The 16685-nt window shown below is 40.6% G+C and overlaps 4 protein-coding genes across 4 annotated transcripts; 3 read left to right on the top strand and 1 right to left on the bottom strand.

Annotated features, from left to right (window-relative positions):
* Nucleotides 1-211: 211 nt before the first annotated feature.
* Nucleotides 212-1057, top strand: LOC141719310 (uncharacterized). The gene has a single exon (XM_074521681.1). It carries the CDS (start codon nucleotides 212-214, stop codon nucleotides 1055-1057), a length of 846 nt encoding a protein of 281 aa, XP_074377782.1.
* Nucleotides 1058-2247: 1190 nt separating this feature from the next.
* Nucleotides 2248-3384, top strand: LOC141719311 (uncharacterized). The gene has a single exon (XM_074521683.1). The coding sequence runs from the start codon at nucleotides 2248-2250 to the stop codon at nucleotides 3382-3384; it is 1137 nt and encodes a 378-aa protein (XP_074377784.1).
* A 7072-nt stretch (nucleotides 3385-10456) lies between these two features.
* On the top strand, nucleotides 10457-12114 carry LOC141720571 (uncharacterized). Its single transcript, XM_074523062.1, has 2 exons — nucleotides 10457-10727; nucleotides 10827-12114. The coding sequence occupies exons 1-2, from the start codon at nucleotides 10700-10702 to the stop codon at nucleotides 11228-11230; spliced, it is 432 nt and encodes a 143-aa protein (XP_074379163.1). The 5' UTR covers nucleotides 10457-10699; the 3' UTR covers nucleotides 11231-12114.
* Nucleotides 12115-13826: 1712 nt separating this feature from the next.
* LOC141719312 (uncharacterized) lies at nucleotides 13827-14635 on the bottom strand. The gene is made up of 2 exons (XM_074521684.1): nucleotides 14234-14635; nucleotides 13827-14183 (listed from the first exon to the last, which is right to left on the bottom strand). Exons 1-2 carry the CDS (start codon nucleotides 14633-14635, stop codon nucleotides 13827-13829), a joined length of 759 nt encoding a protein of 252 aa, XP_074377785.1.
* Between the last annotated feature and the right edge of the window lie 2050 nt (nucleotides 14636-16685).

Genomic DNA, 16685 nt, shown 5'->3' on the forward strand with positions numbered 1-16685 from the left:
TTCTGCAATGATGAGAGAATTCACGAGACTAGGTGATGTTGTCAAGTGTCCATAAAAAAGTGACAAGCCAAAGGCCAACCCAAATTCCAAATTGTGGTGTGACTATCATGGAGACTAAGGACACAAAGCCTATGACTGTGTTGCTTTGAGAAAAGAGATATGGTTCCTCGTCAAGAAGGGGTACCTAACTGAGTTCATGTCGAACAACAAGATGACAGCAATAAGAAGAGACAGGACACCACCACAGAGAGAAAGAACACCACCAAGGGAACCACCTCCATATCACAAAGTGATTAGTTTCATAGCAGGAGGCTCAGAAGTATGTGGCGAGACCTACTCTCAAGCCAAATGTGCAGTTAGGGAAACGGGTGTGAGAGTGGCAAATGCAGATGTCAAAGAATACAACATTCCAGCTCTAGTGTTTGATGAGAAAGATAGAGGACATGTCAAAGTGCCACAACAAGACAGCCTGATCATATCACTCCCAATTGGTAACTGTCTCATAAAACGAATTCTAGTGGACAACGGGAGTGCTGCAAATATAATGATATTGAGTACACTGAATCAAATGGGATTGGCAGAGAGTGACATGATAATGAAAACAACTACACTTGTGGGATTCAGTGGTGAGACAAAGAGAACCATGGGTGAAATATCACTTTCGATGTATGCACAAGGAGTAAACCTTTTGCAACGGTTTTTGATAATCGACGGGATTGACTCTACTTACATCATAATGGGACGACCTTGGATTCATAATCTAAAAGCAGTACCATCCACATACCATCAAGTGATGAAATTCCCAATACCGTGGGGTGTGCAACAGATTGTTAGAGACCAGAATACAGCCATGGAATGCTACAAGACATTCTTAAAGCCTACAATCAGCCATGACACTAAGACAATGCATGGGATGTCAATACTAGGTCCAGAAAAGCTAGCAGAAGTGAACCTTTCCACGGGTGAAAAGAAAATGTTGGTAGGAGAGGATTTGTCTCCAAATATTGAAGCTAACTTGGTGCAGTTCATGTCAACAAATTTGGACGCGTTTGCATAGGAACACGAGGACATTACAGGAATTAGTCCATACGTGATTACCCATAAATTGAATGTCGATCCACAACATGTCCCAGTACAACAGAAAAGGAGAAAATTTGCCGCTGAAAGAAACAAAATCATAAGTGAAGAAGTTGGACGACTCCTGAAAGAAGGAATGATAAAAGAGATGGACTACCCTGAGTGGCGAGCGAACGTTGTCATAGTGCAAAAGAAGAATGACAAATGGCGAGTGTGTGTACATTACACGGACCTGAATAAGGCGTGTCCAAAAGACCCATATCCTTTACCCCACATAGACATCATGGTAGATGCAACAGCAGGACATGAGCTATTGACGGTTTTTGACGCGTCAAGTGGCTTTAATCAGATTCAGATGGAGCCGTCAGATGCCTAGAAGACAGCTTTTGTGACAGACAGGGGGATATACTGCTACTTGGCCATACCATTTGGATTACGCAATGCTTCAGCTACATTTCAACGACTTGTCAACAAAATGTTCAAAAACCAAATTGGACGAACAATGGAAGTATATATTGACGATATGGTGGTCAAGTCAGAAAATGCAGAGAACCATGTCAAAGACCTAAATGAGGTGTTTGACATACTGAGACAATACAACATGAAGCTTAACCCATCAAAATGCAACTTTGCAGTGTCGTCAGGAAAATTTTTGGGGCACATGGTGACAAGAAGAGGCATAGAAGCCAACCCTGATCAGATTAATGCCATTTTTGAGTTGAAAAGCCCAACCAATGTCAAGGATGTGCAGAAGTTGACAGGACGGGTAGCCGCACTGAACCGGTTCATCTCTCATTCCTCAGACCGGTGCAAGATGTTTTATGACGTATTGAGAAAGAACAAGGGGTTTGAATGGACGGACAAGCATGAACTTGCACTTCAGGAGCTAAAAGCATATCGGACAACACCTCCATTGCTGGCCAACCAAGTCAAGGTAAAGACCTATACGTATACCTGTTGGTGACAGATCATGCTGTAAGTGGAGTTCTAGTGAAGGAAAAGGAAGGTGTCCAACACCCAATCTACTATGTCAGCAAGAGCCTTATAGATGCTGAAACCAGGTACTCTTCTCTTGAAAAATTAATCCTTGCCCTAACCATGACATCCACGAAATTGAGGCATTATTTCGAATCTCACAAGATACATGTTATGACTAACTTTCCTTTAAGAATGGTTTTGAGCAAACCTGAGCTGACAGGACGGATGGCCAAATGGTCAATCCGACTAAGCACGTATGACATCTCATATGATACGAGGACAACCATCAAGTCACAAGCCTTAGCAGATTTTGTGGTTGGTTTTAGTCCAACTCAACTCACACAAGCCGAAGAAGAACTGAAACAAGTGACTTCTCAAGTAGAGATACAACCGTGGACACTTTACATAGACGGGGCTTCCAATGTGAATTGTACAGGTTTGGGACTTGTACTAAAATCACGACAGGGGGATATAATGGCATATTCAATTTGTTGTGAATTCAAAGCTACTAACAATGAGGCCGAGTATGAGGCTTTGATCATAGGTCTCATTACTGCGAAAGACTTGAAGGTTAGACATATTGATGTAAATTGTGATTCACTTTTGATTGTCAATCATGTCAACGAATCTTATGAAGCTAAAGAAAATAAAATGATTACTTACCTTGACATTGTAAAATTACTACAGTGTTCTTTTGACACCTTCCACATTCAGCAGGTTCCAAGAGAACAAAATACACAAGCTGACGCATTGGTTGGGCTAGGAGCTGTCTTCAAAGACTTTGATGTAGCAAATGTCCCTACTTTACACATCAACAAACCATCCAATGAGAGAATGTTGGAAGTTTCAGAGGTCAATGCCACAAACATCAACCTAGAAAACTCCCAAGACGGATGGACAAAAGTCTATAAGGACTATTTACAACACGGAAAACAACCTGATAGCAGCAATGATGCCAGAGTACTAAGGAGAAAAGCGTCCCTCTTCAACATCTTGGATGATGTATTGTTCAAGAAGTCAGCCACAGGGACACTACAGAGATGTATAGAGAAAAACGAAGCTGGCATGGTGTTAAGAGATGTCCATGAAGGTGATTGTGGTAACCACACCAATGGTAGGAATCTCTCGCTAAAAATACTGCGTATGGGCTATTATTGGCCAACACTGAGACGAGATGCACTAGACTATACAAAGAAATGTGACGCCTGCCAAAGACATGCTCCCATTGGGCATCAGCCATCAGAATTCCTACACCCGTCTATACCATCATGGCCATTCATGAAGTGGGGAATGGATATCGTGGGGAAAATGCCACCGACACCTGGATAGAAAGTCTTCATGTTGAGAATGACGGATTAATTTTCAAAATGGATTGAAGCTGAGGCGTTCAAACAAGTAACTTCTAAGGAGGTTATTTCATTTATGCAAAGAAATATTTTATGCAAGTTTGGAGTGTCATCCGAAATCATTTGTGATAATGGATCATAGTTTATAAGCGACACGACGGAGGCTTTTTGTAGAAGATGGAACATTAGTCTGATAAAGTCAACACCTAGATACCCCCAGGCCAATGGTTAGGCCGAATCCAGCAACAAAATAATTATCGACAACCTTAAGAGGAGATTAACTTCATGCAAGGGGAAATGGACAGAACAGCTGCCTTAGGTGTTGTGGTTAGACAGAACGACACCAAACACGTCAACTAGACAGACTCCCTACAGTCTAGTCTATGGCACTGAAGCTGTCTTGCCTACTAAAATCATGATGCCCACTGCCAGGTATGGGCTGCAGACGTATGATACCAACAAGTGTGAATTGCAACATGATCTAGACACAGTGGACGAATTGAGAGACTTGGCTAAGGTACGAATGGCCTCATACCAGCAGAAGATAGCAAGAAGTTACAACAAATATGTTCATGTCAAGACATTTCAAGTTGCAGATCTTGTTCTACGAAAGGTGTTCAAAAACACCATGGACACAACAGCTGGGAAATTTGCAGAGACCTGGGAAGGTCCTTACCTCATAGACACGGTGGTAGGACGTGGTGCATATCAGCTGTCTACCCTAGATGGCATGCAAGTTCCTAGGAGCTAAAACACATTTCACTTGAAACACTATCATGTGTAATATCTCCCTCTCCTTTCTTTCTTTTCAATTTAGCAAGATTGTGGAATAAGTCGATAGGGCATGTTAGTTATTTTGGTAATGAGTAGATATTTGCTTCAAGTTGCTTTATGTAGATGTATAATGACATTTCATGCTTCCAATCAATAAATTTATGTGGCATGATTTTCTCCTTATGATCACTTGTGCTATACCAATTATTTGCATTTAATCACCTGTGTTACAATGTCTACCTCTGTATGATTGACCATGTTATGCTTCTATGCTATCATAGACTGTTAGTGGTAAAAGTACTTCGAGAATAAACAAGTTATTCCTTATGTAAAACCAACACGTAAACAAAATACTACAAACATCGACAAAGGGCTGATCACCCAATTATGATAGTTTTAACAACAAGGAGAATAATGCTATTGCGAACAATGCAAGTTCTACATCGAACATAAGAACTTACATAGTCGACAAGAGAAAAGTGAATTTCAAGAGGGGAAGGCCTCTTAACCACTCGACGAGTACATACACCAACGTAAAATATGACATTGATCATACAAAATCGACGTCTTGAACATAGAAACGACTGTAACATAAGTCTACATAATGATACAATCACATTTCAACTCAAGACATACAAAGAGAACTTATAATCACAAATTATGACTCTCTAGAAACTGAAGTCTCAAAAGTCCAACAAATATCTAACACATCAACTGGACTTGTGTTAGCTCAGAACACAAAAGGCCCAAAATAAATGACACATGATAGAGAATACGAATTATACCAATCAATTGACAACAGAAAAGAAAGTATGAGATTGGGGAAATCTGAACCCAAACATGATACACTGCAGCGAAGATGTCGATTAAAAACACTAAAATATAATATGATGCAACCATGGGTACGCCAAGTTCAACATTCAAACATAACAGAAAAAGAAATAGTCACATTCCCCGTCAAACGACGAAACAGAAATGGATCACAAAAGTTTATCAATACCAACAACTTAGACAAAGTTAAACATGTCACGGCACAAAATGCCACAGTACATGAACATAAACAAAATAAAATCATCAAATAGCCATTCACTTTTTAGCCTCAACTTCATTCCTGGGAGTATCAACTTCATCATCCTTAGGAGGATAAATACCATCACCTGCAACCACAGTCTCGAGTGGGAATGCATCTTCAGGATACTGATCATTGTAGATGTGTATAGTTTCATTGACGTCCCATGCCTTCCATTCACCACGCTCGTATTCTAGCATCATCTTGATTCGAATACGCATGATTTGTTGAGTGGCCACTTTGGCAGCTTCTTCTCACATCCCCATCTCCATAGACTGAACCTTGGTGACAAACTCATCAAACTCATTATGAACATCCTTGGCAACCTTTAAATTGTCAGCAGCGAGGTCATGAGGAGCTTCGAGTTTCTCAGAACATTTGCCATGTTCGTTTTCGAGTTCTTCGAATCTCTTGAACTCATTTACATATACCTCTTGAGCAACCATGGCGCATTGAAAACCCTGCAAAGAAGATAAAAATAGGTCAGTGGTGGAAACATAAAGGAGAAAAGACAGTAAAAAGAAGAAGCAAGAAGATTCACATGGAATATGTGCCCCTTAGCCTCATCAAGAACTTCACCAACAGTCTTAGAAGAGTGACTTTCCAGAGATTGAGGCAACAACATGTCCTCAAGCAAATGAGAAAATAAAGCTGGTTTGGCTTCAACATCATAGCAATTAGATACAAGAGGGGCAAAATGACTACTACCACCAACATCAGATGCACTACGGGGGTCAATTCTGGACTTTTTAAGGGGACTAGAAATGGGGCTAGTAAGAAGGGGGCCTTGGAAGTCTCAGTTTCTGTTGATTTCTCATAACGGGACCTCTTGTTGAAGAGATCCTTGCTGCAAATGAGCAAAGGCTTGAAAACAGGATGTTTAAATTCTACAAGTAGGAAACACGGGTCAAAGGACAACAAGAAAATAAGCAAACTGCACAAAGAGAATATAAGGCATATTGCATAAAGGATTAGACGACAAATACCTCTGGCATATTTCAGTCCAGAACTCATTTCGATATCATTCACAGGTATGGGACTCTCCTTAGATTCTGATGAAACACTGTAAACTGTTAAGGAAGGCTTGTGGACAAGAATAGATAACTTACTTCTAGTTCTAGAGGCGGCACCTTTGCTCCCAATAGTTTCAGCAGCGCTGACCTCAATTTTCGATGATGACTTCTTCATCCTTCCCGCAAAGTCATCAGCATCAACTATGGAGGCATTCTTTATAGCTCTATTAAGGCAATTAGGCCATAGCCTGTCGCCAACCAGCAACGCCATAATCTTCTCAACAACCTCTTTGACATGACCATCAGTGTCATCCAACTCAAAGTTCACGCCTGCACACATAAGTTAACAAAGCTTTAAAGGGATTTGCAAAGGAATCGAAACGCCCAAGAAAAGGGAGCCGTGTAAAACCCAGAGTTCCAAATTCAACAAAAAAAGTGATAATGATGACTGGGTAATTGAATAAAGTAAAGAAACAAAAGCGTAAAACATAATGACAAGAAAAGAATAACAGTGGAAACATGGACTTCTATGAAGAATGGAAAAGATGGAGTAAATTAACGAAAATCACAAGAAAGGAGAGAAAACTACCTTCAACATTCCACCTTTCTAAGAACTTCTCGGCAGAAGAACCGAGAGAGTCCTTATTAGCAAAGAAAAACTCAGATTTCGAACCTCGATCATTGACGGTCTCATTGTTCAAGATGAGAAGCTCGTCTTTGTTCCTAGTCAATAAACTGAACCTACAATTAGCAAACCTTTTGGTGGTATAGCAGTACTTGACTATATCAATATCAATCCCCAATTGGTGTTTGGCTTCTATAGCGTCGAGACATGCAAGGGTCCTCCCGGAAAAAGGCATAAGCTGACCAGGCGATACATGCAGTGCTTCAAGGACATCAAAGACAAGTTTAGAGTACGGAAATGTCATCCCGATGCTAAAAGGGTAATAATAGAAACATACCCAACCAGATCTATGCCAGTCTGCGAGTTCATTGGAAGGAGGAAGCACCAGTTGTGGGTTTCCATTGAACAATAGCTTCGCTTCACCGAGGGTTTTCTCTTTCATAGACAAACGACCATTGTCACGAGCATCAAGCAAATTGGTGGCGACCCACGAGTTATTTGCAGCAGATTCTTCCATGGCGATGCTGATTTTGGGAGATTGATTTTTTCGAGATTTTTTGACCATTACCTGAGAAAGAAGAGTTTGGAAAGGTTCAAGAGCAAAGGAGAGGACTTATTTAACGAATGAAGTAGACGTGTATGGGGAATACAAAAAAGAAGGGAGAAAAAAGTGGAAAAGTCTTATTGGTAAATGAGGAGATCTAGGGATATGTATCAAAGTAACGATACATTAATCCAAGGAGATAGGAGATGAATTTGATTTTTGAAGGCAACGAACGGAGTGAAGATTTAACTTAATTACATTTTAATTAATTGAATCTTGGGGCTATTATTATATCAAGTATTTCTACGACATGACGACTAGAATTTGTATGTGACAGGGCTGGACGAATACGTAAGACATGATCATTCAGGTGTCGACATGGACGTCTGCAAGAAGAGAACTAAAGACGTGTAGAAGGATTCAATAACAAACCTGAAAAATAGGAGATAAGCATCAACAAAGTGGAGAAGAACGTGGAAGATGGCAGGAGAGATGGGAGGAGAAAAAATAACTAACAAAGAGATAGAGGGCAATTCAAATAAAAAAGAGAGACAACGGAAGGAAGATTAGAGCGGGATAAATAGTAGAAAATACATAGACTAGAGCAAGTCTTCTAGTAAAACACAAAAATACACTACTTCTTACATTGTAATTCAGCTACGTGATTTTGATATAGTGGATCTCTATTAGGCTGGGCTACAAATCCCACCCGCGGTTTTTATCCTTTACGGAATTTTTCGCGTCACCAAATCCTAGTGTTTTTTACTTGCTATTTTCATTACGTTATAATCCTAGTTCTTTCATTAAAAACTTATAAATATATTCTTAACATTAACCCACATAAATTTGGTAAAAACACTATTGCTGCTCAATTTCAATTGTAAGTCTACCAACTTGATGTCAAATCAGCTTTTCTTAATGGAGAGCTTTAAGAAGAAGTTTACGTGGAGCAGACTCGAGGATACATCAAAAAGGGGCAGGAAAATAAGGTTTATCATTTTTGTAAAGCCTTGTACGGGCTGAAACAAGCGCCACGTGCTTGGAATGCTAAGAGCGATGATTATTTTCGCAAACAAGGTTTCCAGAGAAGCAAAAGTGAGCCATCGTTGTATGTTAAAAAATCGGGTACGCATGATTTTCTCATTGCATGTTTATATGTGGATGACTTGATCTATATAGGAACTAACGGTGAAATGGTGGAAGATTTTAAGAGGTTTTTTTTGCCAAAATTTGTAGGGTTAAATGCATAGGATTATTAGCCTACTAAATGTAAATGTAAAGAACAAAAATATAAAAATAAGACAAGAGATTGGTGACGTGAAAAACCCTGAAAAGGGTCAAAACCGCGGGTTGGTTTGTGATCCAACCGGAAAAGCTTCACTAGTAATGTATCTTGAGTTACAAAGCAAGAATAAAATGTAGATTACAATTCTCAAGCTATGTTTTTTCTCCCTCTCCCGTGTGTTGCTCTAGTCCAGTCTTTCTGTACCCATTGCCTTGCTCATGCCGTTGCCTATTTGAATTTTGTTAGTTCCTAGTTTCTTGGCCATGATCCCTAGTTTTTCTCTATTAGTTGCTAGCATGGTGGGCTTCTTAGCTGCAACCAAGCCCTATTTTTGTGGATCCCTTTGAAGACTTATTCCAATGTTTATCTTCTCATGGTCATTTCATCAACGCCTTGTCTCATGTCGTCATGTCCAAGTTTAACAGCTTCTCCTTGCGTTCGTCACATCATGTCATAAAACTAGGTAATAACAATAGCCCCAGATTTTGTTTAATAAAAGAATTTATTAAATAAAATCTTCATCATCAGTTGAATAGTTATCAAATTTGAATTCCTTTGCATGTGTCTCTTGACCTGTCTACCTCGATTCCTGTGCAGTCCTTATGCATGCAGTGGCCTTCCGATTCCCTAGAAACCTTCTTTAATTTTCATCTCATCTTCCCTATATCTTGTCTCCCATTGTTGGCGTGCTCTTTACACCTATCCTCTACTTGTTGATAACTCATTTTTCTCCTTCTGATACTTATCTCCAAAAACCTTTTTCCTTATAAGCGATCACCATGACCAAAAAGGTAACTAAAAGCCCCATCCTTCGTAGTACTGATCAACCTGAAACCCCTAGTAGCATAATGACCTGGATCGCCACTAACCTCATAGATGTTCGTGATAGTCACCAGTGTGACATAAAAGATGAGAAGCTCAAAGAGATCAGATTACTCCTTCCCCCCTTGGCTAACATCATCATACCAGACTCCAATACTCGTGAAGATTCACACTGCAAAGATTGGGTTAGCTTTTATTATTACCCTTTTGATATTGGCCTTTCGTTTTCATTTTCCCCTTTATTGTTGAAGTACTCAAAACTCTGAAAGTGTCCCCTGGGTAACTCATGTCGTTTCCATGGCGGACCTTTGCTTGCCTAGACGCCATTGAAGCTAAACATCACCTTGGGATCAACATCGAAGTTGTCAAACACTCGTATGGATTAAAGAAGTTCAATGGGTGTAGAGTGGGTTTTATGAACCAGAACACTGAGGAGCCCCTAATTTTGAATAATGAGACAGTGAATGATAGGAACTGGAAGAAGTCATACTTTTTTGTCAACAAGAAGAGCTTGGGTTCTGTTGGTGACTATCTGCTTGACCGTTAGGCTCAATCAGGTATTGAAACTTAACTTTGTCTGGGTTGTGTATTTTTTATCGTATGAGTTCTTGCTGTTGATGAAATCACATGCTTTTTGTCTTTCTCCTGTCATTTTAGTACTTTGTTCTAATTCCCGTGTTAGACTTCTTTTGTTGTTCACATATCCCTTTCTCTCCTTATGTTGTTTTATAGGACTTATTCCCCTGACTATCACACATTTTGTTGTCGTCCTTTAAGTCTACCCATGTATCCTTGCTATTTATGTACTAATAGTCATACTATATTTACTCGTAGATCTTGAATTTGAATGTGATGAGAATGATGATAAGACTGCCGTTGTTATTGGTAAGATCTTGGAGTTGCCTATTGAAGACAGGCTATGACCAAATAATTTGAATAGGCCCATTCGTAATGCTAGTAGGGTGAAAGTTAATGAGTTTGTGACCAAGTCTGGCAAGCTTTACTTGAAGCATGAGGCTGGCACGTTTGACAGGGTAAATCAGAGGTCTGCTGCCAGCCGGACACGTAGCAAACAATTGGCTACTCCTGCTCTAAAGGATTCTCAGGCCGTCCAAGAGTTGTCTTCCGAGTCACAAGACAGTCCCCATGAAGCCAAGTATCTCGAGATGAGCTCAGGACGTTGCTATGCCAAAGGTATATGTCATTTCCTTACCGTTTTGGCATGTCTTGTTCTGCTCTTCTTCCTGTCTATCCTTATGTTGACACAAATTGAACCTTTCTATTTAATTGTAGAATCTAAGCCTCCCACCATCAAACCTCTGATAATCTCCAGCAAGGAGTTGTTTGCTAAGAGAACTCGTCAGGAAAAGTCTATGGATACTGACTCCTCCAAAGCCCCTCTGACCTTTAGCCCCTCTGGTAGCCCCCTTGCCAAGAAGGTTAAGATCGATCCTTCCGTTAGTGCTGCCAAATCAGACTCCTTCATGCCACTTGCTGCTCAAGGCTATTATATGAGCGCCACACCATCTGCTTTTGCTCATTTGTTGAGTGATATGCTTCTTCCCCAGTCAATAGAGGCCTTGTCCGCCAAGCCTGCTGGATCCATTCTAGATGAAACTATGGGCTATGCCTTCATACAATCTCCTATCTTTCCTTTTAATCATATTTTTGCTTTGCCCCATACTTATGTTGTATAATTTTCTCCTTGCAGGCTCTTCAAAGTGCAATGGTGGCTCGAGAAGTGTACGAACATGAGATGAAGAGGCTGAGGGAGGTGGTTGCTGAGCACACTGCTTGTGTTGCTAGAATTCGTGTTGTGGGGGAGTTGAACTCAAAGCTGTTAAAATCCAAGAATGACATTAAGAGTGAACTGGAAGATTTTGCTACGAAGGTGCAAAGCTTAGAGGGTGATATACGGACCGAGGCTGAGAAGGCAGTACACCAACAAATCATGCTGACCTGGGTTGACATGATGCTTGAATACCAAAGGGGCGAGTCGAACTCCTGGAATGTGGCCGACAACAAGGCCTTTTCCAGATGATGCCTTCCCCCTTGATGATCTGAATGCTCACAACGTCGAAGCCAAATCCCCTAAGGGCAGTGCCCAGGGTGAAGATTAGTGTTATCGAAGATTTTTAATTTTGTGTTTGTTTTTCTTTTGTTTCAAGACTTAAGGTTTCATGTTTCCCTCAACAACCGTTGGTGTCGGTTAGACTTGTTCGTACTAATTTGACATTCGTGTTTCGCCTGTGGTGGGGAATGTCCCTTGGTTTTTTAACACAGTTCCTGTTTCGCCTCTGGCGGGGAACAGTTGATGGTTTCTTTACTTGTTATTTCACTTTATGTTATGTGAATGTTGGTTGTAAGTCATTGTTGTTGCCGTTTCCTTAAGCTTTTTACTGTGTTTGTGGTGGTCATGTTGTGATTTACTTGGTGTTCGTCAATATGGCTAATCATTCTAGGGTCCACCAGAGGTCGTTTAATGTGTGATTTTGTGTCTCACCTTGTGTTTGTTTTTCGTGTCTGACTGTATGTTGGCACTTTCATTTGTTGGCTATTCTGTAATCTCTGCATTGTGCCTCCATGTTGGATTCTTACTTCTTAATTTGTCATAGCGTTTGTCACCAAATGTTGGTTTATAACTAGTTGTTCATAACTCTAAGTCATGGAGTATCCTAGTATTACCACGATTTGTTGAATTATAACTAGTGGTTGATATCGTGATGACTCAGTGAAGTCTGTTATTAATGATGTTGTTTCAGTCGTTAGTCTTTTCTTTTCTTTCGTTGGTGCATGCACTCGTTGAGTGGTTAAGAGGCCTTTCCCTCATGAAACACACATCTTATTCGTGGTTGTGATATAATTGTCACTTCGTAGATCACAGTTCATGTGAATGCATTGAGTGTGCAAGTTGTACTTTTTCATGGATATGTCGCTCAAAATGTGAATAAAAGTTTTTATGTTTTTGTGGTTGATTCATAGTCTATTTCCTTTTACTGTAGTTGGGTGATCAGCCCTCGTCTAATTGTGTATGTTCCCAGGTGTGATAATGTGAGACATGGTATTTGTCATGTATCGTATAAATCAGCTATTACTAATCATGTTATCTAAGATAATTGTAATGTAGAACTTTATAATGAACATAAGTCATGCCATACTTACTTAATGAGTAGAAAATCATCAGTGTAAGCACAGAGAGCACATAAATCTCGTAACACAAAACACATGTTTATTGATCAACACACATGGTAAAATGCATAGGGAGAAAAATAACTCAAGTCGACCATGTAACGATTATGTTCTAGCAACTTATTGCATACTCATAAAAAAAACAAAAAAAGAAAGCTTAAGCAAGAGTGAAAACATTACACGTGGTAAGCTTTTAAGTGTGCCACATTCCAACTTCTGGGGACTTGCACGACATCCATTATAGATAGTTGATAAGCACCTCGTCCAACGACTGCATCAATGAAGTAGGGTCCTTCCCAAGGATCAACAAACTTCCCTGCTGTAACGTCCATGGTATTCTGGAACGTCTTCCTTAAAACCATGTCTCCCACTTGGAAGGCCCTAATGTGCACGTGTTTGTTGTACGAGTTTGCAACCCTTTGTTGATAAAAAGCCATCCTCACTTTTTCCATTTCCATTGCTTCATCAATTATGTCTAAGTCATGTGACAGCTCTTGATCATTTGTGTTAGTGGTTGACAAGTCGTATCTTGCTGTGGGCATCATGATCTCAGTGGGCATGACAGCTTCTGACAAGACTGTATGGTGTCTGTCCTGTCGACACCTTGGGTGTCGTCTTGTCCGACCATAACACCTAAGGCAGTTCTTCATCCCATTTACCTTTGCATCATGTCAATCTTCTCTTTAGATTGTTGATGACTACCTTGTTGCTTGATTCAGCCTGTCTGTTTGCTTGTGGGTATCGAGGCGTCGATTTGACCAATCTTATGTTCCACTTCTTGCAAAAGGCTTCCGTCTTGTCACTAATAAATTGTGAACCATTGTCACAAACTATCTCAGATGGTACACCAAATGTGCACAAAATGTTCCTTTGTATAAACGATATTACATCTTTAGACGTGACTTGCTTAAACGCCTCTGCTTCAATCCACTTGGAGAAGTAATCAGTCATGGCTAAAATGAACACCTTCTGTCCTGGTGCTGGTGGCAATTTTCCCACAATGTTCGTTCCCCATTTCATGAATGGCCAGGACGGCAAAGACGGGTGCAATAGTTCTGATGGCTGGTGTATGGCAGGTGCAATAGTCCACTACGTATTACCTCATTATTGGCCTATAATATCCCAGCGTAGCAGCTTCAAGGACAAGTTCCTCCCGTTGGCATGGTTTCCACATTCGCCTTTATGGAGGTCTCTCAATACTACATCAGTCTCAGACTTCCTTAGAAACCTCTGCAAAACTCCTGAAGCTGATTTTTTGAATAATACTCCATCCAACATTGTGAAACGAGATGCTCTCATCCTAAGTACTCTGGCCTCATTACTGTTGTCAAGCTGAGTGCCGTGTTGGAAATAGTTCTCGTATACTCTCAGCCATTCGTCTTGGTTCGTGTCAACGTCTATGGAGAGTGCCTTTATTTCGACTATACAAAGCAAATCTTCTTCAAATCTCTCTTTGGCTTGCTTCAAAATGTGCAATGTCGGGATATTAGCAAACTGTACCCGTTAAAGACATCACCTAGTCCGGCAAGCGCGTCTGCTTGTGTGTTGTCTTCTCTGGGGATTTGCTGTATATGAAAAGATTCAAAGGAGCATGACAGACTTTTGACAATGTCAAGGTATGTGATCATCTTGATGTCTTTTACGTCATACGTCCCATTGATGTGGTTGACAATTAGGATTGAGTCGCAGTTGACTTTGATATGCTTTACATCCAAATCTTTAGCGGTCATCAGCCCCATTATCAAAGCCTCATACTCGGCCTCGTTGTTGGTGGCTTTGAATTCACAATATACTGAATATACCATTGTGTCCTCCTGTGGCGATTTTAGTACTAAGCCCAGTCCCGTTCCATTCATATTAGATGCCCCATCAGTATATAATGTCCATGGCTTGACTTCAGTCTGTGTCACCATTTGTTTCAATTCTTCCTCTGCTTGTAACAGTTTGTTTCAAACGTTCTCAGGCATATCGCCCACTTGCTCATTCTCCCCGTCAATTCAAGTTTACTCAACACCATTCTCAAAGGGAAATTTGTCATGAGATGTATTTTGTGTGACTCGAAGTAATGCATTAACTTAGTAGAAGTCATTGCTAAAGCAAGTACTAATAGATTGGGTGTTGTCCCCCGTCTTGTGTCCTGACTAGTACTCCACTCACAGCATGCTCGGTGACTGAGAGGTATACGTACAGGTCTTCATCTTGATTGGGCTTGGACAGTAAAGGGGGTGTCGTCAGGTACTTCTTTAGTTCAACTAGTGTGGACTCATGCTTCTCTGTCTGCTCGAAACCTTTATTCTTTCGCAGCACATCATAGAACAGCCTACACCTATCAGAAGAACGTGATATGAATCTGTTGAGTACAGCCACTCGTCCCGTCAACTTTTGCACTTCCTTAACATTTGTTGGGATTTTTAATTCAAATATGGCATTAATTTGACTGGGATTGGCTATTCCTCTTCTTGTTACCATATGTCCTAAGAACGTTCCCGAGGACACTGCAAAGTTAAATTTACTTGGGTTGAGCTTCATGTTAAACGTTCTCAAGATGTCAACACCTCTTGTAGATCTCGGACATGGTTTTCTGTATTCTCTGACTTGACCATTATGTCATCAATATATACCTCCATCGTCTTTCCTATTTCGTTTTTGAACATCTTATTGACGAGTCGTTGGAATGTTGTTGACGCATTACGCAACCCAAATGGCATGGCCAAGTAGCAATATATTCCTCTGTCAGTTATGAAGGCAGTCTTTTCAGCGTCTGACGGGTCCATTTGGATTTGATTGAATCCACTTGAAGCGTCTAGGAATGTGAGCAGCTCGTGTCTGGCCGTTGAGTCCACCATTATGTCAATGTGAAGTCAAGGATATGGATCTTTTGGACATGCCTTGTTCAAATCCGTATAATCAACACAGACTCTCCACTTAACATTCATCTTCTGAACAATTACCACATTTATTAGCCGTTCAGGGTAGTCCACTACTTTGATCATGCTAGCTTTCAAGAGTGTGTTCACATCTTCGTTGATAATTTTGTTTCTTTCCAAACCAAATTTTCTCCTTTTCTGTTGGACAGGAAGGTGTTTTGGGTCGATGTTGAGTTTATGTGTTATGACATCAGGACTGATGCCAGTGATGTTATCATGCTCCCATGCAAAGGCGTCAAGACTTGTCGTAAGAAATTCCATATGTTTTGCCTCTATATTTGGAGATAGGTCTTCCCCAATCAAAACCTTCTTGTCTCTCGTGGAAAGGTCGACCTCAGCTAGCTTCTCTGGCCCCTTCTTTGTTTCTGTGGGTTTGTTGGTGTCAGCATGTTGTATGGTTGGCTGCATGTTGTCTTGTAGCATTCTCTCGCTGTAGATTGATCACCTAGGATCTGTTGAACTCCCTATGATGTTGGGAATTTCAAAACCTGATGGTATGTTGAAGGGACAACCTTCAGGTCATGTATCCAAGGCCTTCTCATGATGATGTTGTATATCGAGTCGCCATCTATTATCAAGAATTTCACCAACAGATTCACACCTTGTGCATAAGTGGGTAATGTGATTTCTCCTATGGTCCTTTTCTGTTCACCACTGAACCCTACTAAAGTCGTGGTCCTTTTAATCATTATCCTACATGGGTACTTTATCAGTTCTTCATAGAGTGGAGAATCCTTTTCCAAGCCTCTCATGAACGCCTCTATGGCCGTTGGAACGTCACAATTAGTGATCGTGACCTTTTCCCTGTTAAACCTGGTGAGATAGTCACGTAGAGGCTCCCTATACCTTTGTATGATTTGATACAGATCACTAGTCATCTTCTCAAATACTCTGCTGCTGGCGAATTGTAGGTTAAAGGCGTCTACCAGGTCAGCAAACATCTTTATACTCCCGTTGGGCAGAGCCACAAACCATTGCAAAGCTGGACCTGTCAGTGTGGACCCGAAACCCTTGCACATACATGGCTCCATCAAAT

Source organism: Apium graveolens, chromosome 4 (assembly GCF_009905375.1).
Source record: "Apium graveolens cultivar Ventura chromosome 4, ASM990537v1, whole genome shotgun sequence".
NCBI lineage: Eukaryota > Viridiplantae > Streptophyta > Magnoliopsida > Apiales > Apiaceae > Apium > Apium graveolens.

Bases quoted from the DNA above. Each gene is read 5' to 3' on its own strand.
- LOC141719310 (XM_074521681.1), top strand. From the start codon at position 212: ATGACAGCAATAAGAAGAGACAGGACACCACCACAGAGAGAAAGAACA.
- LOC141719311 (XM_074521683.1), top strand. From the start codon at position 2,248: ATGGTTTTGAGCAAACCTGAGCTGACAGGACGGATGGCCAAATGGTCA.
- LOC141720571 (XM_074523062.1), top strand. From the start codon at position 10,700: ATGAGCTCAGGACGTTGCTATGCCAAAG. The intron at 10,728-10,826 runs GTATATGTCATT...ATTTAATTGTAG, and splicing joins AGGACGTTGCTATGCCAAAG to AATCTAAGCCTCCCACCATC.
- LOC141719312 (XM_074521684.1), bottom strand. From the start codon at position 14,635: ATGGTGACACAGACTGAAGTCAAGCCATGGACATTATATACTGATGGG. The intron at 14,184-14,233 runs GTCTTTAACGGG...CACATTTTGAAG, and splicing joins CGCTTGCCGGACTAGGTGAT to CAAGCCAAAGAGAGATTTGA.